This window comes from Cervus canadensis, chromosome 21 (genome assembly GCF_019320065.1).
Source record: "Cervus canadensis isolate Bull #8, Minnesota chromosome 21, ASM1932006v1, whole genome shotgun sequence".
NCBI classification, from domain to species: domain Eukaryota; kingdom Metazoa; phylum Chordata; class Mammalia; order Artiodactyla; family Cervidae; genus Cervus; species Cervus canadensis.
In genome coordinates, this window is record NC_057406.1 from 858,300 (window position 1) to 885,640 (window position 27,341).

The 27,341-nt window shown below is 59.9% G+C and overlaps 1 protein-coding gene across 6 annotated transcripts in view; it reads left to right on the forward strand.

Annotated features, from left to right (window-relative positions):
* The window catches only part of BRD1 (bromodomain containing 1), a 34,368-nt gene extending 15,152 nt beyond the window's left edge, over positions 1-19,216 (forward strand). Inside the window, exons 4-13 of one of the 6 annotated variants that reach the window (XM_043440662.1) lie at positions 3,430-3,561; positions 3,908-4,036; positions 4,271-4,583; positions 5,979-6,239; positions 10,574-11,053; positions 15,768-15,909; positions 16,262-16,389; positions 16,645-16,754; positions 17,071-17,225; positions 17,826-19,216. In XM_043440662.1, coding sequence (XP_043296597.1) covers positions 3,430-3,561; positions 3,908-4,036; positions 4,271-4,583; positions 5,979-6,239; positions 10,574-11,053; positions 15,768-15,909; positions 16,262-16,389; positions 16,645-16,754; positions 17,071-17,225; positions 17,826-18,009 — 2,034 coding nt within the window. In that variant the 3' untranslated portion in view covers positions 18,010-19,216. The other 5 variants (XM_043440663.1, XR_006264166.1, XM_043440664.1 and 2 more) reach the window with 5 other exon arrangements.
* The last annotated feature ends 8,125 nt before the right edge of the window (positions 19,217-27,341 follow it).

The following is a 27,341-nucleotide window of genomic DNA, read 5'->3' on the forward strand; positions in this document are numbered from 1 at the left end:
GAGGCACCACACGCTGCGGGGCTTCTCCTTGGACCTGCCGCTCCTGGGTTGTGATGGGCGGGTCAGGTCCCCCCCACCTGGTGGTCCTCCTGCCTGCGGTGCCGTCTGAGTCCCCTCCCCCGAGGTGGGCACAGCTGTGCAGGCTCACCACCGCCCCCGTCTTGGGAGGCTGACCCCGCGCACCAGGCCGGAGCCGCCTTGGACATGTGCAGAGGGGCTGGCGGGGTCAGCCCGGCTCCCAGCCTCCTGCCTGCTCTGTCCAGCGTGAGGACTGCTGACGGCTGTGTCCAGTCCTGCTGCTCACCCTGGGGTGGGGACGCTCATCCTAAACCTTCCGCCCCTCCTGGGCCCTTCTTGGCGATGCCCTGTGCTCCACCCTCACCCCCGCTGGACACAGGGGCTCTGTCTCCGTGAGGCCTGTGTCAGGACCTAGGCCTGTGGGCTGTGAGGGTTGGCCACAGGGTGGGGGAACGTCCAGGGGGCTGCAGCGCTGGAATCATGGGGACTGAGGGTGGCTGGCTGGCTGGCTTGGTGCTGCCTCGGGAGCTCCAGGAAGGGGGGCAGGGCAGAGCCTGCAAGGCCTTTGGGTGCTGGGCCTTAGGGGTGGCGAGTTAGGCAGAGGGCATCTCGAGATGGGAGCAGGGAGGCCGGATGGGGGCTTTGTCCTCAGCCCGGTGACAGCGGAGCAAAGGGAGGTGCAGAGAGTGCAGAGCTGGGAGTCTGGTCTCCGGGCTGGGCTGGCAGGGGGAGTCACGTGGAGAGCGGGACCTGGGCCGAGGTTGGGGTGTGTGAGGGGCCTGCCCGCACCTGAGGGGAGCACGTGTTCCCTGGGTCAGCATGTGGGTTTGAGAGCAGTCGTGTTCTCCTCACGTCCTGCCACACTTGAGGGAAATTGGTTATGACAGGAGAACTCACGCACGGGAAGCAGCAGGGTCAGTTCTCTTGGCCGAAGGAATTGGCAGGAACCAGAGGTTTAGACTGAGGCGCACCCGGCCTTGACTGGGGTCCGTCCTGACTTGGTTGTAGTGAGCTCAGTGGTGCAGCCTGTGTGGGCAGGGCCATGGGTAGGGGTCTGCCTGCCCCCCGCCACCTTGGAATGGCCGGGAGCTCCCCATCATGGGGTGGGTGCGACGCGGCACTGCCTCTTGCTTCCCACCCCATCTTAGCGGAGGTTGGCTTTTGGGGGCGACCTGTTCATGTCGAAGGCTTGGTGTGATTTTGATGATTTCTGAAACTTTAAAAATGCTTGGTATTTAGAGTTTAACCTGACTCACTAGTCTGAATGTCTGGGCGTCTGCCCTGAGCTGGGCCCTGGGAGAGGGTAGGTGCAGCCCTTCTTTCCCATGGCAGATCTTCCAGGCAGGGACGGACAGATAGATGGGATGAGCTGGGCTGGACAGGATGAGGCGCTTCAGTTGCTGGGCGCTCCTGGCCCCTGCCTCCTCGATGGTCTGTCCTGGGCCCATGGAGCCCTGGCCTCAGTGTAGGTCCCCGTGGTGGTTCCGTCCTGCAGATTGGGGTGGGGGCTTGCGGGTGTGTGCTGGGGGGTGGGGGGCGGCTTCTGTTCCACCTGCCCTTGATTGCTCATGTCCGCCAGCTCCCCCTGACGTGCCTGTGGTGGGAGGGCACCCCCATTCGCTTTCTGGGGGTTTTTGGACAGCTGGTTGTCCTGCTGAGCTGGGGCAGGGCCTCTTGCTGTCCATACCGCTGCTGCTGCTGGCGTCGTGGTGGGAAAGACGGCTGTCCCTCAGGGTCTCCCACCCTTGCTTGTGTCCTGGGAGTCGGCCTGATGTACGGGGTCCTCACGCTGCAGAGCTGGCCTGCCCTATCCCCAGCTGGAGTGCTGGTCTGACCCCGTTGGTGTTGACCTTGTGGGGTGGGGGGTTCTGTCCGTCTCACTTCTAGGCACTGCGTGTGCTCTCCTCCGTCTGTGGGTGGATGACGGCTGGGCTGCAGACAGTCTTCTCAGAGCTCTCTTGATAGCTGTTTGAAACCAGAAATGCCTGTAGTACTCCCCCAGTGTGTGGAACCTTCCAGGATTGGTTTCATATAGGAATTAAGACTGCTCATGCAGAGTATGAAAGCCAGGCCCGTCTGTACACAAGAGGCGTGGGGCTGGGTCAGGTCCTCCCTGCAGGTTCCTGCTTGGCGGGGGCGCTGTGTCGGGGGCAGGGCCTGTGGTCCTGCAGCCAGTGGCGGGCACAGCAGGTGGGCATCAGGGGTTTCTGGGGACTTACTGCTTTTCTCTGTCTCATGTCGGCCACCAGGCTATACGTTCTTGGAGCTGATATTTTCCATGTCTGTTTCAAACTGACGAACAAGATGATTTCAGATGCTCTTGGGGAATTTGGTTTTCTGAGCCCACCATTTAATGTATTTACTGGCCTTGTTTATACAGTTGATGTTACTGTTAATTCCTGTTTGATGCCTGAGAATTTCAAATAACATGAAAACAAGCTGGTGATTGGAATCCGGTAGGGCTGGAGGGTGCTGGCGGAGCGGAGGCTCAGGCCCTGCGCCCGGCCTCCTGGGCGGGCCCTTCTGCTGCCTTTCCCAGTAGAGCGAGAAGGGCCTTGTTCCTCTGGCCACGGGTTGTTTGCCTTCAGACCCTGAGGTCCTGGAACGCAGCGTCAGCCTTAGTCAGGGTCGATCCTCTCAGAGCGCAGTGCTCCCTGCTGCTAGGGTGCAGGGTTTGCACTGGGATAGGGGTTGGGGGCCGCGGACTCTGCCAGAAGGCTGCACTGTTACAGCTCGCTCTGGATGGGAGTGGGCCCCAAGCGGCAGAGGAGGCTGAGGAGAGAAGAGGGCCTGAGGCTTGTGCCGAGCCTTCTTGAAAGCAGTGCCGGTGCCCGCAGCCAGAGCAGGCCTACTGCGGCGGCGGCGGCTGGGAAGGGGGAGCCTCGGGCGTGAGGTCGGACTCAGCTTCCGGGTGCCTTGACCAGGAGGGCCCCAGACTCCAGCCTGGAGCCCTGGTGGGAAGTGTGGGAGGAGCTGTGGCGGGACAGCCTTCAGGTGGGCTGTGAGGTGGCGGTGGGGGGTGGGCCCCTGGAGCTGGCGGCGGGCAGGCCTGAGCCCCTCCGGGAGGCGCGCGCTGAGGACCCCAGGCCCTGGGCAGAGCTGGGGGAGCGAGGCCAGGATGCGGGCACTGGCGGCGGGGTGCAGGCGGAAGCGCTGGGTGGCCGGCTGGTGAGGGGGCGCCCTTGGCGAGGCTGCGCCCGGCGGCAGGCCTCTGCGGTAAGGGCGTCCTGGCCCTGCGCTCCCCCTGCCCGGCCCCAGCCCCGCCGCAGCGCTGGCCTGGAGGTGAGCCGGCAGCGCGGGTGCGCTTGTGCCAGGAGGAGGCTCCCTGGGGAGGAGGCGAGGGGCTGAGCGTTGAGCCCTCCCCGAGCGTGTCTGTGTGGGGGACAAGGCCGATCCCATTCTTCTTCTCAGAGAGAGAACGATGAGGAGATTCAGGCCGCCAAAGAGAAGCTCAAGTACTGGCAGCGGCTGCGGCACGACCTGGAGCGCGCGCGCCTTCTTATAGAGCTTCTGCGCAAGCGCGAGAAGCTCAAGCGGGAACAGGTGAGGCTGCGGGGGCGGGGCGTCTGGGGAGGGCGGGGCGTCCGGGGAAGGGGCAGCTTGCCCTGGGCCCCGCAGTCCTTGCCCCTGCTTCCTCTGAGCAGTCCTCTCCGGTGAGGGGTGCTGGTGGATTTAGGGGCTGACGTTGATCTCTGCTGTGAAGGAGACTGGCTGGGGTGGGGTCTTTGTGGTGTCCACCGGGTCCCAGGAGGTGAGCAGGAGCCTACCACGTTTGCCTTTAATGTGGACCTCCATCTGCCCCTGGACGGTGCTGCACCCTCGAGGTGGGAGGTGGCTCCTCACAGGGAGCGTGCCCTCGGGCGCTGAGCCCTGGTGCGCTGGCCCCCAGGTGAAGGTGGAGCAGATGGCCTTGGAGCTGCGGCTGACGCCGCTGACCGTGCTGCTGCGCTCCGTGCTGGACCAGCTGCAGGAGAAGGACCCGGCCCGCATATTCGCCCAGCCGGTGAGCCTGAAGGAGGTAGGTGTCCTTGCCTCCTGTGCCGGCCTCCTTCGGGCCTGTGGTGACCCAGGGATGTGGAAGGACCCCTCCCAGTGCGTGTGTCCCCGACAGAGGACCTGGGCTACCCCGTGGTCCTGCGTGAGCATGGAGTGCGCCTGTGTGTGTCTGTATGTACATGACGCGTGTCCTGGTTACGTGGAGTGCAAGACTCTGGTTGTGTCTGTAAACGGTTGCTTTGTTCCCTGAAATCAGGTCCCGGATTATCTGGATCACATCAAACGCCCCATGGACTTTGCCACAATGCGGAAGCGGCTGGAAGCACAGGGGTACCGGACACTCAGGGAGCTGGAAGAGGACTTTGACCTCATCGTGGACAACTGCATGAAGTACAACGCCAAGGACACGGTGTTCTACCGGGCCGCCGTGCGGCTGCGCGACCAGGGCGGCGTGGTGCTCAGGCAGGCCCGGCGCCAGGCAGACAGTGTTGGCTTCGACGAAGCCTCGGGGATGCACCTGCCCGAGCGGCCGCCCCCGGCCCCCCGGCGGCCTTTCTCCTGGGATGAGGGTGAGCACGGCCATGTGGGAGCAGCTGGGGGGCACTTTCCCTGACGCTGGAGTGCAGGCTCGGGAGGCGGGATGCGAGCCGCACGCTGGCTTGAGGTTCCCTAGTAGCCTCGTGAGGACTCGTGTTCGCCTCGTGTCTGTAACCCAGTACACCTGAGTGTTGTGGTTTTAATGTGTAAGTGACACAGGAATTGCAGACAGGATTGCCTTCACTGGCTTCTCCTCTGTTTGCCACGTAGCGTGGATCTTACACTCAGCACATTTCTGCTCAGAGCAGCCACGTTTCAGCTGTCCACCGAGAGACACGTGAGCCGTGGCCCTGAGTGGGACAGCCAGGTCGCCCTGATACAGACCGGGGAGCAGTGTTGCTTGGGCTGTGTGTGCCGGTGGGCCTTGGGGGGCACCTGTGAGGACGTCCTGTGGTGGAGGAAGCCCCTGGCAAGGGAGCAGGGAACAGGCAGGCCCTCCCTGCTGAGGTTTGCCCACCTCACGAGGCGGCCTCGGGAGGGACGCCCTTTGTCCGCTGGCTCTCCCGGGTCCTTGGATGCGGACTTACCCCCTCCCCCACCTGAGTGCTCTGGGTTGGGAAGGGGCGCTGGCCTTGCAGGAAATGGCCTGGCGAGTCACCATGAGTCTCTGCATCCATTTCCATACCCAGGTTTTCACGAAGCCTGGACTTGGGGTGAGAAGTGCACTTGTGTCCCCTCTGCGTTTGGGGGCCCCCGGCCCCTCCCCGCGGTGTCCTCTGCCTGAGGGCAGGCCAGATACTGCGAGGCTTTCAGAGACGAGGTTTCTTGCTGTGAACCTTCCTATCTGTGCCTCTGTTAGGAGGCATTCTCACTTGATTCCCGGTGCTGGCATCTTGTTCTCGTGATGAGGCGGGTGCTTTAGGAGGAGGTTTGCCTGCGGAGCGAGGGGCGTCTCCTTGCCTGGCCTGCTGCCGAGTTTGTGTCCCAGCTCAGCCTGTGGGGGTTCTGTGGACTCGTTTAGTTCCTTAGCTGCCTCACTGATTGAAGGTAGTCTACTTTATACATTTTGTTGTTTGGCTGAAATTGAAATTTTGTTAAGGATTTTTTTGTAAATATACTCCAAACTGTGAATTACCTGTGAACTTTCTAGTCCAGTTTTAAAAGAGCCACATAACAACCTGGGACTGGGACTCCGGCTCAGACGCACGTGGCCCTGAGCGTCAGGACCTCCTTGCAGCCCTGTCTTCGCCTGGGCGCCTGGTCTCGGCGGGAGGGCTCAGTGGCCTCGGCGTGGCCCCGGCTCTCATGTCTGCCAGCGGCGGCCGGCCAGCAGGCGCCACGCGAGGGGGGGCCCTGGGGTCCCTGGTGAGGTGGTCTCAGGTTGGCGGTGCCCGTGTGGCGGCTGATGGCCGTGTCTCTGTCTCCAGTGGACAGGTTGCTGAACCCGGCCAACAGGGCCCACATGGTCCTAGAGGAGCAGCTGAGGGAGCTGCTGGACATGCTGGACCTCACGTGCGCCATGAAGTCCAGCGGGTCGCGGAGCAAGCGGGCCAAGCTGCTGAAGAAGGAGATCGCCGTCCTGCGGAGCAAGCTGAGCCAGCAGCACAGCCAGCCCCCAGCCGCGGAGTCAGGTACTGCAGGCCCGGAAGAGGACGGTGCTCCGCGGGGGCAGGAGGCTGCGGAGGAAGGTAAGCGCTTGGAGGTGCTCCGGGCCGAGGCCGGGGTGTCGTCCTGTCTGCGCCGCATTTGGCCACTTAAAAACGCTGGGGGTAAAGTGAGATCTGTTTCTCAAGCACGGTTCAGGTTATCCATAGCCTTGCAGGGCGGTAGGAGAGTGAGGGGCTGGTGTGCCGGGAGGCACGGCCGTGTGCCGGGGCAGAAACGTGGAGCGGAGTCTCCCAGCAGGTTCCCAGTGACCTGGCGAGGCTGCGCAGGGGAGGACTGTCTCAGCTCCTCTCCCAGGGTGTACACGGCGGCAGGGCCCTCCGACGGCCCCGTGCTCCTGTGGGTGGGACGCGTGCTGTGAGGGCCCTTCCCCGGGGACAGCCACGGGCTCAGCCTGGGCTCCTGGAGGTGCCCTTCGGGTGCCCTTCGGGCGGGTGGAGGGTCCCTGCCCTTCTCGCCTCACTTGAGAGGCAGCAGTACAGGCTGTGGGGTCAGGCGCTCTCCCTGCACGGCTCTTGGCAGCTGTGTGGTCTTTCTGGTTTTTTACCACTTTCCCTCAATAAGAACGACAAAGCGGTTAATCAAAGGACATAGAAAGCTGTTCTACAGCTCACCCTTTGAACAGAACCGTGGTCTCTGCGGGTGAGAGCTGGCTTTGCGGGCCTGCCGTGTCCTGGCAGCGATGCCACGTCTCTCTCGGTGGTGGCCGTGAGCGGGTGGGCCGCGCTGGGCCCGTGGTGTCCTGCGGTCCAGCTGCCTGAGGAGCAGCGGGTAGGACCTGGATCCTCAAGCTTTCTCTGCTCGTAGGTGACTGTGTGGTGGGGTGGGTCCCCTCGTGATGCCCTCGCCTGGGTGGCCGTGCGCTCCGCTGCAGGCTTGAGCGTCTTTCCTCGGGGACGGGACTCACGCTTGGCCTGTAGAGTCCGGGGCCTCCGCCATCACCACACTGGCCCGGCCTGTGGGTTTGGTTCCGAGCAGCCCTTGCTCTCGGGGACCTTTGGCAGCTGGGTCCTGCTGGGCTCCCCGGCTCTGCTCTTCTGTGCCCTCGGGGTTCTCAGGACACAGGGTGGCCCTGGTCATTAGGACCTGGAGCGGGGGCCCCGTGGGGACGGTCTCCTCCCAGCCACTCCTGCTGCCCTCACTGCCCCTTGGGGTGAGGACGTGTGTCTCCCTCCTTTTGCAAGAGTGAGTGAGGGGAGAACGGGGCACCAGCTTGGTTTTCCATCGGCAGAGCAGCTTCTCTGAGCTCTCCCGCTGTGCGGGAGTTCCCGCGGGCCCCTCATGCTGCTTCTGGGGCTGGGCCCACGTTAGAGGAAGCTGGCGCAGTGGTCTGAGCGGGGCGGGCTGGAAGGATGTTTTGGGAGGAGCGGTGTGGTGGAGGTGGCTGGCCGGCAGCGTGGGTGGGGGTGCCCCCTGTGAGGCCACAGACGGCAGCGCTGGGGGGCGTCTGTGGGAACAGTGGTTGGTGCAGCCCGCGGAGACGGCCGTGTGTGGAGGAGGGCAGGAACGTGCGTGGGGATGTGGTCTTGGGGCAGAGAGCAATGTCGTCAGCACTCCTGAAGGGCAGTGTTTCTAAGCATCTTAGTTGTGATTTGACGCTCAACGGGGTTTCCACTGGAAACCCTGACGAGGAGGAGACTCGGGGCAGGCTGGAGGGGCAGCGGCTGTGACCTCCCCGTGGTCAGAGGTGAGCCTTGCAGGCAGGGCTTCAGTTTCCAGGTTGGTTTCCTTGAGCAGTGGGGGCCCGAACAGTCAGGAGGGTGTGGCTGTGGGCCTGAGAGTCCGGAGGGGTGTCTGCCTCCCGCGGCCGCACTTCGGTCCAGTCTCAGGTTGAGGCTCTGTCTTCACTGCTCAGGACTGGGCCCTCTCCTTCCCCAGAGGGGAGGGGATGCCGGGCGCAGCACAGCTGAGGCTGGATGATGAGGTCACGCCTGAGTTGGGGGCGGGGGGTGCCCCGACTCCGGAGAGATGGTGGCACCGTGTCCAGTGAGGCACCAGGCTGGGTCCCTGGTCCATGTGTAGCTTTGGTTTGGAAGCGTCTCATGGGAGGTCAGGGCCCGGGGCGTGGGTGGTGGTGCGGGGTGGTCTGGGCAGGGCCCATGCTGATCTGCGCGTTGTGAGTTCCCTTGAGTGGGACTCCAGATGCCAGGGTTCACGCTGACAAGTCCTGAGGCTCTGCGTTCGTCTATGCTGCGAACACATCATTCACTTCAGACGTTCCTGGAGCATTTCTCCCGAGGAGCTGGGTGGTGTGTTAGCAACCAGTGACCGCGGGGATGGTCAGTCTAACGTGTGGACCCGGAGGGCAGACCCCAGAGCCAGTGACCGTGGGGATGTGGGTCTAGTGTGTGGTCCCCGAGGGCAGACCCCAGAGCCAGTAACCATGGGGATGGTCAGTCTAATGTGTGGACCCCGAGGGCAGACCCCAGAGCCAGTGACCGTGGGGTTGTGGGTCTAGTGTGTGCACCCCGAGGGCAGACCCCAGGAGCCCTGGCTGGCACCTGCTCTGTGGGCCACTGGATGGCGGGCACTGTCCTGTCTGTTCCCGTTTGACGGATGAGAATACTGAGGCTTGGAGTCCGCGGCCCATGAGAGGCCTGCAGCTGGTGGCGGGGGGTGGTTTGCACTGGGTCACCTGAGCACCTTCTGCTGTGACCCCTGCCATCCGTGAGGCTGTGGAAGCTGGGACACATCTGTGAGCCGCCCTGGCAGATGCAGAGCCCTGAGCCGTAGCGTCATCTTCGGGAGGAGTAGTGAGGCGCCCCTCTGACGAGCCCACTGCGTGGCTGGTGCGGGCAGAGGGTGGGCACAGTGAGGGCCGTGGGCCACGGGGTTCACTGCCTGTGTGCCGGGGGCAGCTGCCCTGGCAGGCGCGCATCAGGCCTGGGATGGGGCCGCCGTCTTGGCCCGCTGCTGAGTGGGGCCCGGGAGGGGCATCCTCACGAAGGGCAGCTCCGGGGCAGCGCGGTCCCCTGCCGAGGCAGATGCCGGGATGCTGGTGGCAGCTCGCGTGTCAGGTCAGCGCGAGAACCCCTGTGGGGCCCCGGGTCGGGGGGCGAGGAGGCCTCTCCAGGGAAGGAGGGGGGCCCGCTTCCGGGGAGTGGCCCGCGCTCACTCTGCCTGCCCCCAGCTCCCCCACGGGTCAGTGCTCCGCGTGGCAGCGGGTGGGCGCTCCGTCGCCAGCCGCCCGCCGTCAGCAGGGCGTGAGCCCTGCCAGCCGCACACGTGTTTCCCACGTGCACGCGTGTTTGCTCTGGCGTTTGCTTTGGTCAAGGAAAGGCGGTCTCCTCGTTTTCTGAGCCGTGTCACAAGCCTTCACAGGCTTGAGTGGCGTCTGAAAGCTCTGGGCGGAGCCTGACCGCGGCCGCCCTCCTGGGGCCAAGCCTGGCTAGCCTATCTCACCATTAGTGGGGAGAAGTCACAAAATGTGCTTGGAGACATAAGTGAACCTCAGAAGTTGTGTAGTTTTTCACTTTCCAAGTGACTTTGAGTTTGAAACGTTAACCTTGCATTGTTTCAGACAGCTCTGGGGAGGTTTGCAGGCTCGTCCAGCAGAGACGGCTGTGTGAGCGGACATGCTGCTTAGTCACTTGTTAGGTGTCGCATGTCTTGCCGCCAGCCTCGGCCTTGATGGAGGGAAACCTCAGTGGCTCATCCCAGAGGATGTGCCCACCCCGTCCTCCAAGGACGGGTCTCTCCAGCTCCCCAGGGCCCAGGGCTAATGCACTGGCTCTCAGGCTTCTTGTTTTTTTGTAATTTGTAAAAGTGTCTCTAACGAGGCTAAGATAGTCTTTGTCCAAAGATTGTGTTTTTATCTTTCAAGTCAAATTTAAAATGACGAACTTGGATTATAATGTTTCTGAAGGTGGCACGGTCTGAGAACCGATGGGGGGTTTTCTGGAGCGTTCTCAGCCACTCACCGCTCCCTGTTCTTGACGTTGACGTAGAATGCCCTGGTCAGAAACCAGATTCACACGCTTGTTTCCTTCTGTCTGCTAACCTTGTGGACCAGGTCAGGACTGTGGGGATGCCCGCTTAGACCCCCTTAGTTACCTGGCATATTTTTCTTCCTCAAGGTAAGTGAATGTCGATTGCAGCGACTGTCATGAACTCGAATGATGTCTTGGGCTGGCGCATGTGCGGAGGTCTCAGGGAGCCTCTGGGCCCTGGGTGCAGGCGCCGGCCGGGCGTCAGGGACGCGCGCAGTGTGAGCGCGGCTGCTTGTAGACAGTTATGTGTGATGCTGTGTTTCCTTGATTGAATTAGTATTTTGGTGGACTTCACAATTACAGTAAGTTTTATGATAGCTTTGATAATTATCAGCTTTCAAAAATCACTTTATTTATAATTTTTTCAGGAGATAAATCTCCCCCTAAACTTGAACCATCAGATGCATTACCTCTTCCTTCAAACTCGGAGCCTAACTCAGAACCACCAACCCTCAACCCAGTAGAACTCCACCCAGAGCAGAGTAAACTGCCCAAAAGAGTCACATTTGGTAATGAGTCACATAGCACTTGCACTCACAGCGCGCTGCTAAGCGGACACTCTCCAGAGCCCACCCTCGCCCGTAGTGGCGCTGCGCCGGGGGCGGAGCCATCGAGCGATGTAAACAGACGCACCTCTGTTCTCTTCTGCAAATCGAAAAGTGTAAGCCCCCCAAAGTCTGCCAAGAACACTGAAACCCAGCCAACTTCTCCTCAGCTAGGGACCAAAACCTTTTTGTCTGTAGTCCTTCCGAGGTTGGAGACTCTTCTGCAGCCAAGAAAAAGGTCGCGAAGCACCTGCGGCGACTCTGAGGTGGAGGAGGGGTCCCCGGGAAAGCGCCTGGACACAGGTAAATCACGCTGCCCGTGTGCTCCCAGTCTCGGGCAGAGTCGGGCGGGGGGGTGGGTGCCTCCAGGGCCGGTGTGCGGCCTTTGTGGTCCACGTGAGGAGACAGACGCTGTTTCTCTTTGAAAAGCGCCCAGTTGCAGGCCTGAGGTGGTGCCATATCAGGGTGGCCGAGGGCCGGGGTTGGCTTGGCCTGGGGGCCCTGCTGGTCCCTTCCCGGGAGGCCCCCGACTGGTGGGTGTGTGGGTGCGGGCGGCGGGCCCCGCTTCTGAAGCCTGCGGGCCCGGGTGGACGCGGCGTGCCGTCCGCCTGCTGTCACTGTGCTGCGTGGCGTGGTTGATTCCCGTGTGCTGAGCTGTCTGCTGCTGAGACAGCCTGACGTGCTGCTGGCTACCACGAAGGTCTCAGGGCCGAGGTCTGTCTGATGGACTCACATCCGCGTGCCTGCACTCCTCAGGGGTCCCCCAGGCTGTGTTTACACCGGGCGCCTGGGCTCTCCTGCGCTCAGCCTGTTTGCGGCCCTCCCGGCGGGGGCGCGGGGCTTCCGTGTTGGTGAATTAGCCGTCGGTCACCCTCGCGTCCCCTCCACGGTGGCTGTGCTGTGGGGGTCTCTGGAGGCGTGCTGGCCGTGGATCGGAGCCGTGGCGTGAGCTGTCGGTGCGTCGGTCACAGCCACGCGGAGAAGTGCGTCCTCCCCTCTGCTGCTTGGATTTGAGTCGCGGGTCCGCGGGGTGGGCGAGCGCTCGGCTTTCACGGAGGTGTGTCTCCTGCACCTTGACGGACAGACCAGTCTTCTTGTTGCCAGAGTGAACTTGTGCACGTTAACTAGTTTTATTAGATAATACACTTTCCAGTAAGTACAGTGGTTTTATTTTGATGGGTTGATATCAAGTTGGTAATTTTTGGTAACTTGTTAGAGTTCTGTGGGCTGCGTGAGTGTCCAGGATACAGGTTCAGATGGGTCCCTTCATGGCAGGGGCCTTTCTCAGCTAGGCTTAGTGGGAGACTCTCAGCTTGGTGTTATGTTGCTGGGCTTCTCCTTGCAGTTCCCCCGCTGCCGGGAGGCGAGTCAGACAGCGCCCTGTGGTTGGGGCCCTGGCGAAGCTGGGGGCGGGACTGCCAGGTCCTGAGTGCCCTAAGCGTCCGAGCCTCGGACCTGTGACCTTGTGGGTCTCTGGCTGCTGGACTTTTGGGGCCTCTGGGCTCCCTCCGCAGAGGTCTCTGTAGAAACCACGTCGCTCCTTTGCTGCCAGCCCTGAGCCAAGGATGCTGTAGGTTTTCAGGGGTGGTGGCAACTCTGGAAGGTGGTTCCGGAGGCCTTGCGAGTGGGCTGGGCACGTCAGAGGTGCCCGCCATGCGGCCTGGCTCAGGCAGAGCCCTTTCTTCCTCTCCAGACAGCGGCGTTTTCTGTCTTCCATGCGCGGTTTGGCACCGACGGGCATGGCCCCCGGCCCCGGCGTGGCCTTGCCCGGGCGTCTGGCGGGCTCCGTGGCCCCAAGCCACAGACTTCATGGTCTCGGGACGTGGGCATTCCCAGCCTTCTGCTTTTCCCAGAGAGCCATCTGTGTGCCTCGTAGGAAGTCCTCGGTGTCCACTGCGTGTGGCAAGGCCTCCCTTCTTCCGGGCATGTGGGCCTCTTGTTGGAGGTGCCCCTGGGGGTCATCGCGCTGGCTGTTGCTCCCGGAGCCGCATCTCCGGGGCCCGCGCTGTCTGCCCGCCGAGTCTTGGCCCGGGCCGGGCTCCGTGTTGCCGCCCGGCCTCTCGCGACACCTGCTGCGTGGCTCCCGGCGTGCGCGCTGCTCAGGGCAGAGTCTGGTGTGCGGGGCCTTCAGTCAGACTAAACGGCTTTTTCGCTGTCTTCCAGGTTCTCATTTTAACTACTAACATGCGGGGTAGTTCACTCTTTGGACCCTAGTTGTTCTCTCTTGCTCACCTTGGACTGGAGAAGGCGGAAGGACCCCGCATCCTTGCATGTCGCCCAGTCCTTGTGGATGGCTTTGGAAGCGCCACACAAAACCCACACGCGGCCCTGGAGGAGCCGGGCCGCCCGCCCTGCCCGCCCGCAGGCGCTCAAGCTGGCTGGGACGTCGCGTGGCCTCCCTGCGCACGGGCTGCCTGTGCAGACGCTCGGGCCGAGGTGCCCGCGGAGCCGCTGCCTCCACAGACGACTGCCGTGGACAGAGACCTGGCCTGCCCTCGGCCGGCACCGGACCGGCTGAGAGGACCGGGGCGGAGCTGGGGCTGGGCTCGGGAAGGACCGCGCGGCCACCCCGCCCTGGCCCACGTGCGCCGGCACCGTCCGCCCTGGCTGTCTGCTGTTAGCGCTGGCCTCCTGGCTTCTGCTGCCCCCTTGCTTCTCCTCCGGCTCCTTGCTCAGCCCCCGGTCTCCAGGTGGTACGACTCTGTCTCTGTCACCACGCCGAGTGCCTGCTGCCGGGAGCGGACGGCCTGTCCCCGGGCCTGGGGGCATCCCCTGCCGGGGCCCGCCGGCCTTCCTGCTGCTGCGTCTTCTTGGAGCCGGTCTGGGCACGAGCAGGGCATCAGGATCCGACTTGCTGTGCATCTGTGTTTTCATTGAAAGGTGGAGAAACCCCCAAAATGCAATTCCATTGCCAACACTAAAAATAAAAACTTGTAACCAAAATACCCAGCACTTGACACCGCTGCTCCGAGAGGCTGGCTGCGGCCCCGTGCCCGGGGCGCCCTGCGTGTGGGCAGCGGGCGTGGCAGGTGGAGCTTGGCGCCCAGCACGCCTGCTGGAGCACCTGGAGGCCTCCTGTTCCCATGGAGCGAGGGTTCAGGATGGTCGCTGTGCCCCCGCTGACCGGCGTCTCCAGTTGGGCCAGGGCTCCCCACTCGGCCTGTCCGTTTTTGGGGCGGAGAAGGGGGTTTGAGATCCTGGGTGCCTGTCATCTGGGGCATTGGCTCTGATTCCCAGGGACCCTGGGGGCTTTGGCCTGTCCCCGAAGCCACCTCTGACTGGGCCCTGACCTGACTGCTGGTGTCTCAGAGGGACCCTGTGTGGGCGCCTGCCGTGTCACTTCCGCCCCCGCGAGGTCTCTGGACCGCGTGGGGCAGCCTGCGGAGCCTGGCCCTGCTCCAGCCACGCGGCCTCGTGCCCTTGGGCTTGTCTGCCGCTCAGCGGGCAGCGTGTGGAAGACGGTGTGGCTTGCTCGCTGCCCTGGGCGGGGGAGGCGTGCATGTGCCCGTGCCTCCCAGCGGGGCCGCCCCCTCTGGTGTCACTTGTCACCGCATGCACGCGGGCAGGGCGGTCAGCGCCGTCTCCCCGGGATGTGCTCGGTGTCCTGGGGCTGGGTCCGTCTCCCCGCTTTCCCGCCCTCGGGAGACCTGGCCTTCCTGGCTGCTGTCTCCCGCTGTGCGCTGGGGCTGTGGACGGCAGGCCCCACTCACCCCTTGCCAAGCCCTTCCCAGGGGCCGGGTGCCTGTCAGGTGGTGAGGCTGCCCGTCACCCACTTGGGGTCCTCCTCCTGTCTGCCAGGAAAGGCAGCTGAGCAGCTCGGGGGGCGGGGGGAGGCGGCCCCCTGGCTCCGCTTCAGCAGCTCCACGGCTGAGCACCCTTGACCCTGGCCTGGCCCTGCGTCAGGGGCCGTCCGGGGGCCTCCCGGGGTGCGGGTGGGGTCTTGGAGCCCCCGCTGCACAGCTTGCGCCCAGGGACCTGGCCCCTGAGCTGAGACGAATGCTCGCTTTCTCAGGGTGGTTTGGTCCAGGTTCCAAAAATGAGTGTAACACCCTTGTCTCCTTGCGGTTACTACTTATAAATAAGACTTGGGTTGAAAAGAGAACGTGCTAGGCTTGGTGTAAGTCCGGCAGAGGGGCAGGCCGTCTGACTGGGTCACTGCGGGCGGGCCTTCATTCTGTTGGGAGTGGAAAGCGTGCTCTGCTTCTGCATCTTTGCTGCTGTCTGGTAAAGGGTCTCCTCATCTCCCTTTATTTACAGAGAAGTATGTACAGCAGATGAAAAAACTGGTAATCAGCCAACTCCTTCAAAACATTTTTAAAGAAATGGATTTTTAAGTTTTCGAAGTGTGAGGAGTGGGATTCTTCTGGGGGACGAGTCACGTCCCCCTTGCAGCCGTCGCCCAGAGGGTCTGGGCCGGGCCGGGCAGCGCCAGGCACCCTCAGGCTCCTGGCCCGTCGTGACCCAGCAGGTGGGGCTCAGTGCCCTCCCTCCCTCCTGCTGGCGTGGACTTCTGGGGCAGGATCTGAGGTTGGCTTCCAGGGCCTCCTCGACCTACTGCGTGATGCTGTGGGCTTGTGGACCACTTGCTGTTGGGCCTCCTGGCCTCCTGTGTACTGTGGAAGGGTCGGTTTCAGTGGCTTCCGGACACAAGGGTCCCACATGGACCAGATGCTCATCTTGAGTCTCAGAGGCTCTGAAGGGCTGGGGACCCTGCTTGTGCTTTGTTTTGGAAGAAGGTTTTCCTTCGCTGGGGATGTGCAGATCCCCTGGAAGCCTCCGCCGTCCCCTCGCAGGCTCAGGGCCTTGGTTGGTGTGGCTGGAGCGACCAGGAAGGAATAGCCGGTGTCTCTCTTTGCCTTTGTGGGATCTGTGTTTCCACTCGGTTTCCCCTCTTCCGTGCGTCTGTCTGTCTCCACATACCGGGCGCGCTGGGTGTGGGTTGCAGGGCATGTTTGTCTGCGTTGTCCCAATTTAGAGAGCTGGTGAGCTCAGGGCCACGTGCACGCCTGTTTTCCAGGTCTCACCAATGGCTTTGGGGCCGCGCGGGGCGAGCAGGAGCCGGAGCTGGGCGGCGCTCCAGGGAGGACCGCCGCGCCCCGCCGCCGCTGCGCCTCCGAGTCCAGCATCTCCTCCAGCAGCAGCCCGCTCTGCGACGCCAGGTGGGCCCCCGGGGTGTGCCTGCTCCCCGCCACCTGCGCTGTGGAGCTCACACGTGGGGAAGACATGGCGTGAGAGTTGAGCGCAGCTTGCGAACGTATCGGCCACGTCTGTGCGGGGCCTCTTCCCCCAGTCCTGGTCGGTCACGGTGATGGCGGGGAGTCCCTGCTGGTCCCGTGGTTAGGACCTGGCACTCTCACTGCCTGGCCCGGGCTGGTCCTTGGTTCGGAAACTGAGATCCCACGTGGTGGAGCCAAAAAAAAGTGGCTATAGCCCACACTGCCTCCCCTAAACACCCCCACGCCCTGCACCCCCATGCTCTGGGTGCTGACAGTCTGTCCGCTTCCCCCGAAGCTTCAGTGCTCCGAAGTGCGGCCGCGGCAAGCCGGCCCTGGTGCGCAGGCACACGCTGGAGGGCCGCAGCGAGCTGATCTCCTGCATCGAGAACGGGAACTATGCCAAGGCGGCGCGCATCGCCGCTGGTGAGTCCGCGCCTGCCAGCCCCGCGCGGAGGGGGAGGTGCCGGAACCCAGAGGCCTGGGTGGGGCTGCGGAGCGGGGAAGGGGCGCAGCTGCAGAGGCCCCCCGCCATCCAGACACCGCCCCGGGCCATCCATGTCCCCTGGGCTCCTGAGCCCTCAAGCTGGGCCGGTCCTGGTGCCCAGGGGATCTTAGGCGCAGCCCAGCGGGTCCTGAGGGCCCTGCCGTGACTCCCCTCTTCCCCACCTTTCTCCCCAGAGGTCGGTCAGAATAGCATGTGGATTTCCACCGACGCGGCCGCCTCCGTCCTCGAGCCCCTGAAGGTCGTGTGGGCCAAGTGCAGCGGCTACCCCTCGTACCCGGCCCTGGTGAGCGCGGGTGGGCGGGTTGCGGTGTGCAGGCGCTGAGCCTTGGGGCTGTGTCTCCCTGTTGCCGGGCCTGGGGCCACCCCAGCACCTCTGGGACACGTGTCCCGGGAGACCCCGTGCGGTGTCGGGGTGTCAGAGTCGGGGTCTCAGACTGTTGGGGAGTCGGGGTGTCGGGGCCTCAGGGAGTCAGGGTGTGGGTCTCAGAGTTGGGATCGGGGTGTCGGGGTCTCGGGGTCGGGGTGTGGCTGGCGTCCCTTCCCGCCCAGCGCTCCTCTGTCTGCGGCCTGCGCCGTGACCTCGCGCCTTCCCTCTGCAGATCATCGACCCTAAGATGCCGCGCGTGCCCGGCCACCACAACGGGGTCACCATCCCGGCCCCGCCGCTGGACGTGCTGAAGATCGGGGAGCACATGCAGACGAAGGCCGACGAGAAGCTCTTCCTCGTGCTCTTCTTCGACAACAAGCGGAGCTGGTGAGCGCGGCCCCGCTGCGCGCGCGGGGCCCTGGGCCACCACTGCGGCGGGCGGGGCCCCCAGACCCTGTCTCTGCAGAGGCTGCTCCCGCCGAGGCCGCATGGCCTTCCGGCTCCAGGCTCCTCCGCAGCCCCCACCCCGAGGCCCGTCTGAGGCCAGACCACCCTGTGCGCGGGGGCCAGCGGTCCCCAGGTGGTGGCGGCGTGCTGCTGACCCTGCGTCCCCCAGCCGCCGCCCCTGCTGGGTTCCGCTGGGCAGCCCTGCCCTCCTCTGCCTGCTGGGGAGCGGTGTTGTGTGCCGTGTGCCTGGCGGTCGGGCGGGGGCGGTGGGTGGCCCCTGGCGGTCAGGCAGCGGCGGCGGGGCCGGGTGTGTGAGGGGCCGGCGGGGGCCGGGTGTGTGCGGGGCCGGCGGGGGCCGGGTGTGTGCGGGGTTGGCGGGGGCCGGGTGTGTGCGGGGCCAGGTGTGTGCGGGGCCGGCGGGGGCCGGGTGGCCGGCGGGGGCCGGGTGTGTGAGGGGCCGGCGGGGGCCGGGCGTGTGCGTGGGGCCGGCGCGGGCAGGTTGGCGTGGTCGGGCCTCACAGTCCATTTTCTTTCTTAAAGGCAGTGGCTTCCGAAGTCCAAGATGGTCCCTCTGGGTATCGACGAGACGATAGACAAGCTGAAGATGATGGAGGGCAGGAACTCGAGCATCCGCAAGGCCGTGCGGGTCGCCTTCGACCGCGCCATGAGCCACCTGAGCCGCGTGCACGGGGAGCCGGCCAGCGACCTCAGCGACATAGACTGAGTGCGGCCGCCGTGCGCAGTGCGCATGCTCACAGCCCCACGTAACTTACTCTGCGTCTTAGGTGTGGTTGAGTCCTTTCTCCAAGGAGGGCGAGGTTTTCTTTCCCGGTCTTCTATGACCCATCCCCATCTGGGCGCCCTGACGGCGTGGGCGCGTCCCGGGCGCCGCTCCGCTCCGTGCCCCTCACAGGGCGCCGGGGGGCGCTGCTGCCGTCCTTTCTTCCATCTCTAGCTCTTTTTTTTTTTTTTAAGACTTTTGAATGTTTAATAATTTTGTAAATCATACTCTTTACACAGAGTACCACTTATTTAATAGACGGGATGTACATTTACAATGACAAATGTGTATTTTAAGAAAGAAAATGACATTATTTTGAATGGTACTTTGTGGAAAGAAGTGGAGAATAAATTTATGCCGCGTGCATCACTCGCAAATCACCAAAAACACTCCGCCGCCTCCGTGAGGGCCGGGCCGGGCCCCCTGGGCCTCCCCCGCCGCCTTGTCCACCTGCCAGCCTCCCACGGTGTGCCTCCCAGCGGATTATTTATTGTAGAAAGTGTATTCATTTGCTTTATAATGAAAAATAAATTTGCAGAAGTATATTGATATGCATTTTTATACAGGCACATAAAAATTCAACTTGCTTTGGGAGCAGGATGTTGGTTATTGTATAAATGACTCTGGCTGTGTGTGCTTTGATTTTGTAACTTGTAATCTTTTGTTTACAATGAGGGGCTTTCTGTAACTTGTTTTAATTTAGAACACTTTGGTAGCAATAGAAACTTTGGATACATTTTTGTATGGTACATGTGATGTATATAGAATTAGTACTTTATTTTTATTTTTAAGAAGTAAAAGCATTATGTTAGGGGAAAAGGTAGGGTGGGTTTCCAAAATTGCATTTTTTATATTAAAAAAAATAAAGTCAAGATTTGGATGGTGTGGCCCTCTCATTCCTGCCTCCCTAGAACGCCGAGCGGGCACGGGCCGGCAGCCCTCGGGGAGGGTGCCCCCGGCCTAGGCCTGCCCTTGGCCCGTGCCCCCCCTTCACCTCATAGTGTTCTGGGGTGTCGTTATTTATTATTTCACCTAATCATATTCTTTATTTTAAAATGTTAGTTTGAAATTTTAAATGTTTTTTTTCTTTTCAGTTTCCATTGTTTGTAACATTTCCATAGAAACTTGAAAATAAAACATCTTCCTTGGATAGCTCTGTCCCGTGTCTGACGGCCGCCTTCTCTCTGCTGGCATCCGGGGTCCTTGTGGATGGCCCGCTGGGACTGCCTCGCCGCCGGGCGGCCTTGGTCATGATCCGAGGCAGACGAGAGGGACAGAGCCCTCCCGCCCGGGGCCTGTGCTTGTGGGGGGTGGGGGGCTCCCGCACCCCTGCTCTGCCCCGTCTGGGGCTGGCCCTCACCTCCCGGGGCCGCCCGCTTGGCCCTGCCTGCGTGCAGCCTGCCCATCTGCCCAGGTTTTCGGTATTGGCACGGACGTTGGCATCGCCGCTCCTCACCCTGCCAGGAGTGCCCAGCCCGGCACCGGCTCCTCTGATGGAGGGCAGCCCCAGGGAGCCCCCGTCTCGGAAGCTCGGCCTGGCCCCCGACCCTGGGCAGGGCCGTGGTGGGTGGGGCTGCTGGCGGACCCTGCCCGGGCCTGAGGGCACCTGTGTCCTTAGCTTGGGTCGCGCCCCGAGGGCCCTGGGGCTCCAGGCTGCAGATGTGTTACAGTTGGGAGGATTTGTCCAAAGTCCAGTCTCGGGGGCCAGACTCCAGGCTGTGCCGCTCTCACTGCTTCCAGCTCGTCTTCCTTCCCCATCTCTGTGTCAGACATGAGTGCAGAGCCGGGTGGATGAGAGCTTGGAGCGGGTGCAGGGTGGTGTGTGCCCGCTGGGGGTGTTGGCCAGCTTGGGCACGCTGCTCACTGGGTCCTGCTCTTCGTCTCTTAGCAGGGTGGAACATCTCGTAGAGACTCTGAATTCTGTCCTTTGCAGGGCGGTTTAAAGTGGGGCCACCTGTGTTCGGGGTCTCGGCCCTGGGTCATGTGGAGGTGTCCTGGGCCCGGTGGAGACAGGGCCTTGGGTGGGCAGTGTGGGGGCTGGTGGAGGGGAGCAGGTTTTCCCAGGGGCTGTGTGGGGAGGGGCCGAGTCTCGGGGGACCGGCGTGTGGGGATCCGCAGGGGCGGCTGGGGGCCCTTGGACTGGTCTCGGGCCCTGCAGTTAACCCTGTGTGTTCCTGCTTGGGGCCCTGGCCCCACCACCTTGAGGCCACAGGGCCAGAGACTGGACACGGGTCTCCTGGTCCAGGTGGTGGAGCCTGAGCCCCCCAAGTGCGGCCCGGGCATCCAGCTCCCAGCCTGTCCTGGGGCATTCTGTGTTCAAGGCAGTGTAGACGGTGCTCGTTACAGGGCTGGGGCTCCTGACCTGTCCCCTCACAGGGTCCCCGATGGTGCGGCTCCCCCTCGGTCCCGTGGGCAGCACAGAAGCGGGCAGGGATCCTTGCGCCCCCCTTCACGCCCTCTGTGGGGCCCTCCATCCCAGATGTGTCTTCCTGGCCCCCTTCCAGGCCTGCTCTGTGGGTAGGGTGGACGCCCCACTCCTGGACCAGGTACATCTGGCATCTCGGAGGAGGAAGCAGCAGTCTCCCCCAAACCCTTCCCTGCAAACCATGGGCTGACCCCAGGCTGGGGAGACTGTTCACACCCCCCACACCCCAAGAACTTGTGGGGTCAGGTCTTGCCACCCTCACTCAGACCCCGGCCCCTCCTGGGACCCCCCAGGGAACACCATCGCTGGGCAGTTGAGGCCCCCAGCTTCGTCCTTGAGCCCCAGGCTTCCAGAACCCAGTTCTGTGGGGTGGGGAGTGGCCTCTGCTACAGCATCTGCTGCTGAGATGCCAGCCAGCCTCCCCCACTGCACTCTGCTTGTGTGTTGTAATGAAGCCTCTTGAAATAAAGGCCACACCTCCAGGCTCCCTTGCAGCTCAGTGAGGCCTGGGGACCAGATAGACGGTAAGTAACTGGAAGCACCACTTCAGGAAATGTCCTCCAGGTGGGAGGAGTTTCCTCTTGCTGGCTGGAATGTGGATGTGGTGGTTGGAGCCAGAGCAGCCATTCTGGGTCATGTGGAGAGCGGCAGAGCCACAGGATTGATGGAGCAAGCACAGAGTTTTCCTGTTGTGAAATGCAATTCATATTTTATGGCAAGACAAAAGTTTGTACAAAAAATGTTCTCTACCCTTTGGGCCCTTTCTTCCCCTACTGTGCTTGTGTATGGTGTGTCTGCAGTAGGCATCAACCAAACTTTCCCCACTGGCAGAAATACCTGCTCAACCATGAAAACCGATACTCTCCCAGCATCAGCAAGACAACTCCTTAAAGATAAATCCCTTCTTAATCTCCTGAGGGGCCATGATGACACTTAGATCTGGGTTGTGTAAATTGTCAATAAGTCATTTGATGTCCAACCCTCAAGGTTGAGATATAAGGTCTCAAAAACCTTGTATCACTGTGCCTTGACATATATTGGGCAGAACAGTTCTCAGAGCTTACTGACATATCCTTCCCGGGTTATAATCCTCAAATTTGGCTCAAATAAAATGTTCCATTTCTTTTGTAGCTTGACTGATTAATTTTTCATCAACACCATGAACCCTGAAGACTTTATGTGATGTGTGTGTGGTAAGTCACTTCAGTTGTGTCTGATTCTTTGACACCCTCATCAACTGTAGCCCACCAGGCCCCTCTGTCCATGGGGTTCTCCAGGCAAGAATACTGGAGTGGGTTGACATTTCCTTCTCCAGGGGATCTTCCCGACCCAAGGATGGAACCTGAGTTCCCTGTATTCTCCTCCTGCATTGCAGGTGGATTCTTGACCACGAGCGCCACCTGGGAAGCCCAATAGTTCACCAATAGGACAGAAAAAAATGGGCAAACACTAGACTCGTTCCACAGTTAAGTAAATACAATTAGCTCTACACATGTTGAAAAAATGCTGAATTTCACGCACAGTAGTAGAAATGCAAATTACAGTGGCGCCATAGAGGCGATTTTAAACCGTCGGAGGGCAGAGAAGCAAGACGGGGCGCGGGGACGAGCGCCCCTGGCGGCTGGAGGACGCGAGGCCGAGCCGGTCGGACCCCACGCCCGTCATCTGGCCGGAGCCCTTCCGGCCCCGACGCTGCCTGATCGCCGAGCAGAGCCGCGCCCACCGCGAGAAGCGATCTGTCAGGCGGCAGAATCTGGGACGAGCCGCCGTTGGCAGCGCCCTCGGCGTCCGCCGGCAGGGGAGGGCCGGGGCGGACGGAGACGCAGTGCACGGGGGTCCTCGCGGCCTCGCCCCCTGACGCGGGAGGGGGACGCTGTGTGCCCTGCTAGTCAGAGGGGGCGCCCGCGTGCATCTGCGGGGACTACGCGCAGAGACCCGATCCCCGGAGCGGACCCGGAGCCGGGCAGCCCAGGGGCTCCCTCCAGGCCAGACCGGGTGGGCGGGAGTCCAGCCTGGGGTCCGACAAGGACCAATGAGCGTCCAGCCGCTCCTGGTTCCCGTATAAAAGGTGGGGCACGCGGAGCGGACGGTCGGTCTCCGCTCCACGGCCGGGCAACAGGGGCTGCGGGAACGGCCTCGGGTCGGGGGACACTGGGCTGGCTGGGGGGGCCCCTCGGGGCTCCGTGTGCTTCCTCCCCCGTTGGGGGCCCCGCTGTTTATAACGCAGACTCTCACTTTAAGATGCCTCATGTCACTGTTGCGTTGACTTCTGCCATAAAGAACCTGAATGAGCTGCAAGAACACACGTCCCCTCCGTCCCAACCTACCCCCCACCCCACGTTCCAACCTCTAGTTTGTCACAGAGCGCCCTTCCAGCAGCTTCCACTGGCTGGCTGTTTTACACACATCCTCCAATTAAAACACACACACACACACACACACACGCACCCACAACAAAATCCGTAAAAAAAAAGCATCAGTCGATAAAAGCACAGTCCCAGTGTGTGGTCACAGCACATGCTGACTGCTGAGCGGAGGCTAGGTGTGGGCGCAGTTCCATGGTTATCACCCCACTTCACACATGACACTGTGTTTAAAAATAAATGCTCAGCTATCCCGGAGGACTTATTTTATTTGGTCTTAAAAGCGATATACACAAAGATATTGAAAATTAAAAATTCATCAGTGTTCCAAGACTCCATCGGGCTACCCAGACACAAGGGGGTGATTTGTCAAGGTGGCTAGGAGTGGGGGGCCCGGGCTCTTTGCTGCAGATTTGGGGAGACACCGTGGAGGGCAGAGGCTCCTTGGGAAATCCATCTGATGGCGTTCTGTTGCCTTATCTCATTAACGTACTTCTTCAGTTGCAAATGAGAAGCGTCTCTCGTGGTACCAGCTCCCACCCTGGTGCCTAGACCCTCCAGAACCCCACATGTCCCTCCACCTGCCCAACCAGAAGAGGCCCCCAGGGCAGAGACACAGAGAGTCTGAGGGCCGTGGTCGTGTCTGGGGTGGTGGGTGGCCCTGGTGCTCAGGACCTGGGCTGGGAGGGGGTGTCGGGAGGGCAGGAGCCCTAGGTCCTCCTGCTGCTGTTAACCAGTTCAGCTCAGCCTGTCCGATTCTTTGCAACCCCATGGGCTGCAGCCCACCAGGCCTCCCTGTCCTTTACCAACTCCCGCAGTTTATTCAAACTCATGTCCATCGAGTCGGATAAAACAGCCATAGTTGGAAATGTTCCCTTGGTATCTCGTGATTTTCTTGCAGAGATCTCTAGTCTTTCCCATGATTGTTTTCCTCTATTTCTTTGCATTGGTCGCTGAGGAAGGCTTTCTTATCTCTCCTTGCTATTCTTTGGAACTCTGCATTCAAATGGGTATATCTTTCCTTTTCTCCTTTGCTTTTCGCTTCTCTTCTTTTCATAGGTTTTTGTAAGGCCTCCTCAGACAGCCATTTTGCTTTTTTGCATTTCTTTTTCTTGGGGATGGTCTTGATCCCTGTCTCCTGTACAATGTCACAAACCTCCATCCATAGTTCATCAGGCACTCTGTCTATCAGATCTAGTCCCTTAAATCTATTTCTCACTCCCACTGTATAATCATAAGGGATTTGATTTAGGTCATACCTTGAACCTCTAGTGGTTTTCCCTACTTTCTTCAATTTAAGTCTGAATTTGGCAATAAGGAATTCATGATCTGAGCCATAGTCAGCTCCCAGTCTTATTTTTGCTGACTGTATAGAGCTTCTCCATCTTTGGCTGCAAAGAATATAATCAATCTGATTTTGGTGTCGACCATCTGGTGATGTCCAAGTGTAGAGTCTTCTCTTGTGTTGTTGGAAAAGGGTGTTTGCTATGACCAGTGCGTTCTCTTGGCAAAACTCTATTAGCCTTTGCCCTGCTTCATTCTGTATCCAAGGCCAAATTTGCCTGTTACTCCAGGTGTTTCTTGACTTCCTACTTTGGCATTCCAGTACCCTATAATGAAAAGGACATCTTTTTTGGGTGTTAGTTCTAAAAGGTCTTGTAGGTCTTCACAGAACCGTTCAACTTCAGCTTCTTCAGCGTTACTGGTTGGGGCATAGACTTGGATTACCATGATATTGAATGGTTTGCCTTGGAAATGAATAGAGATCATCCTGTCGTTTTTGAGATTGTATCCAAGTACTGCATTTCAGACTCTTGTTGACTATGATGGCTACTCCATTTCTCCTAAGGGATTCCTGCTCACAGTAGTAGATCTAATGGTCATCTGAGTTAAATTCACCCATTCCAGTCCATTTTAGTTCACTGATTCCTATAATGTTGATGTTCACTCTTGCCAGCTCCTGTTTGACCACTTCCAGTTTGCCTTGATTCATGGATCTAACATTCCAGGTTCCTATGCAATATTGCTCTTTACAGCATCGGATCTTGCTTCTATCACCAGTCACATCCACAACTGGGTATTGTTTTTGCTTTGGCTCCATCCCTTCATTCTTTCTGGAGTTATTTCTCCACGGATCTCCAGTAGCATATTGGGCACCTACTGACCTGGGGAGTTCCTCTTTCAGTATCCTATCATTTTGCCTTTTCATGCTGTTCATGGGGTTCTCAAGGCAAGAATACTGAAGTGGTTTGCCATTCCCTTATCCAGTGGACCACATTCTGTCAGACCTCTCCACCATGACCCAACCATCTTGGGAGGCCCTACACGGCATGGCTTAGTTTCATTGAGTTAGACAAGGCTGTGGTCTATGTGATTAGATTGGTTAGTTTTCTGTGATTGTGGTTTCAGTCTGTCTGCCCTCTGATGCCCTCTCTCAGCGCCTACTGTCTTACTGGGGCTTCTCTGACCTTGGACATGGGGTATCTCCTCTCGGCCGCTCCAGTGCCATGCAACCAGCAGAAGATATTAAGAAGAGGGGGCAAGAACACACAGAAGAACTGTACAAAAAAAGATCTTCATGACCCAGATAACCATGATGGTGTGAACACTCACCTAGAGCCAGACATCCTGGAATGTGAGGTCAAATGGGCCTTAGGAAGCATCACAACAGACAAAGCTAGTGGAGGTGATGGAATTCCAGTTGAGCTATTTCAAATCCTAAAAGATGATGCTGTGAAAGTGCTGCACTCAATATGTCAGCAAATTTGGAAAACTCAGCAGTGGCCGCAGGACTGGAAAAGGTCAGTTTTCGTTCTAATCCCAAAGAAAGGCAATGCCAAAGAATGCTCAAACTACTGCACAATTGCACTCATTTCACATGCTAGTAAAGTAATGCTCAAAATTCTCCAAGCCAGGCTTCAACAGTGTGTGAACCGTGAACTTCCAGGTGTTCAAGCTGCATTTAGAAAAGGCAGAGGAAAAATAAAAAAAAAAGAAAAGGCAGAGGAACCAGAGATCAATTTGCCGACATCTGCTGGATCATTGAAAAAGCAAGAGAGTTCCTAAAGAGCATCTACTTCTATTTTACTGACTATGCCAAAGCCTTTGTGTGGATCACAACAATCTGTGGAAAATTCTTCAAGAGATGGGAATATCAGACAACCTAACCTGCCTCCTGAGAAATCTGTATGCAGGTCAGGAGGCAACAGTTAGAACTGGACATGGAACAACAGACTGGTTCCAAATTGGGAAAGGAATACGTCAAGGCTGTATATTGTCACCCTGTTTATTTAACTTATATGCAGAGTACATCATGAGAAATGCTGGGCTGGATGAAGCACAAGCTGGAATCAAGATTGCTGGGAGAAATATCAATAACCTCAGATATGCAGATGACACTACCCTTATGGCAGAAAGTGAAGAGCTAAAGAGCCTCTTGATGAAAGTGAAAGAAGAGAGTGAAAAATTTGGCTTAAAGCTCAACATTTAGAAAACTAAGATCATGGCATCCGGTCCTACCACTTCATGGCAAATAGATAGGGAAACAGTGGCTGACTTTATCTTTTTGGGTTCCAAAATCACTGCAGATGGTGACTGCAGCCATGAAATTAAAAGATGCTTACTTCTTGGAAGGAAAGCTATGACCAACCTAGACAGCATATTAAAAAGCAGAGACATTACTTTGCCAACAAAGGTCCATCTAGTGAAGGCTATGGTTTTTCCAGTGATCATGTATGGATGTGAGAGTTGGACTATAAAGAAAGTTGAGCGCTGAAGAATTGATGCTTTTGAACTGTGGCATTGGAGAAGACTCTTGACAGTCCCTTGGACTGCAAGGAGATCCAACCAGTCCATCCTCAAGGAGATCAGTCCTGGGTGTCCATTGGAAGGACTGATGCTGAAGCTGCAACTCCAATACTTTGGCCACCTGATGCGAAGATCTGACTCATTTGAAAAGACCCTGATGCTGGGAGAGATTAAAGATGGGAGAAGGGGACAACAGAGGATGAGATGGCTGGATGGCATCACCAACTCAATGGACATGAGTTTGAGTAAACTCCGCGAGTTGGCTATGGACAGGGAGGCCTGGCGTGCTGCAGTCCATGGGATCAGAGAGTCGGACACGACTGAACGACTTAACTGAATTGAACTGAGTTGCAAAGTGACGCTGTCCATTCCTCTTCCCTCTGCCCCTCTGCGTCCTCTGTGAGCCTGGCTTCTATGACTTGTCCTGGTGGGGGTGGGCCTCAGTGGGTGAGTGCCAAGGTCTGAGGACAGGCCGATCCTGCTCTGCTCTGCCGGGGTTGAGGCTGGTGGTCCTGGGGTGGGGCTACAGGTGGGGGGCAGCCTGGCCCGTGGCCCCCGCAGCATGGCTTCCTGGTTGTGTTGGTGATTCTGCACTTTCTGCACATAAATCACCGTGTGTCATGTGCTGACCGCGCCTGTGACGGCCGCGTGTCCTTAGAGAGCCAGCGGATTTGTTTTAA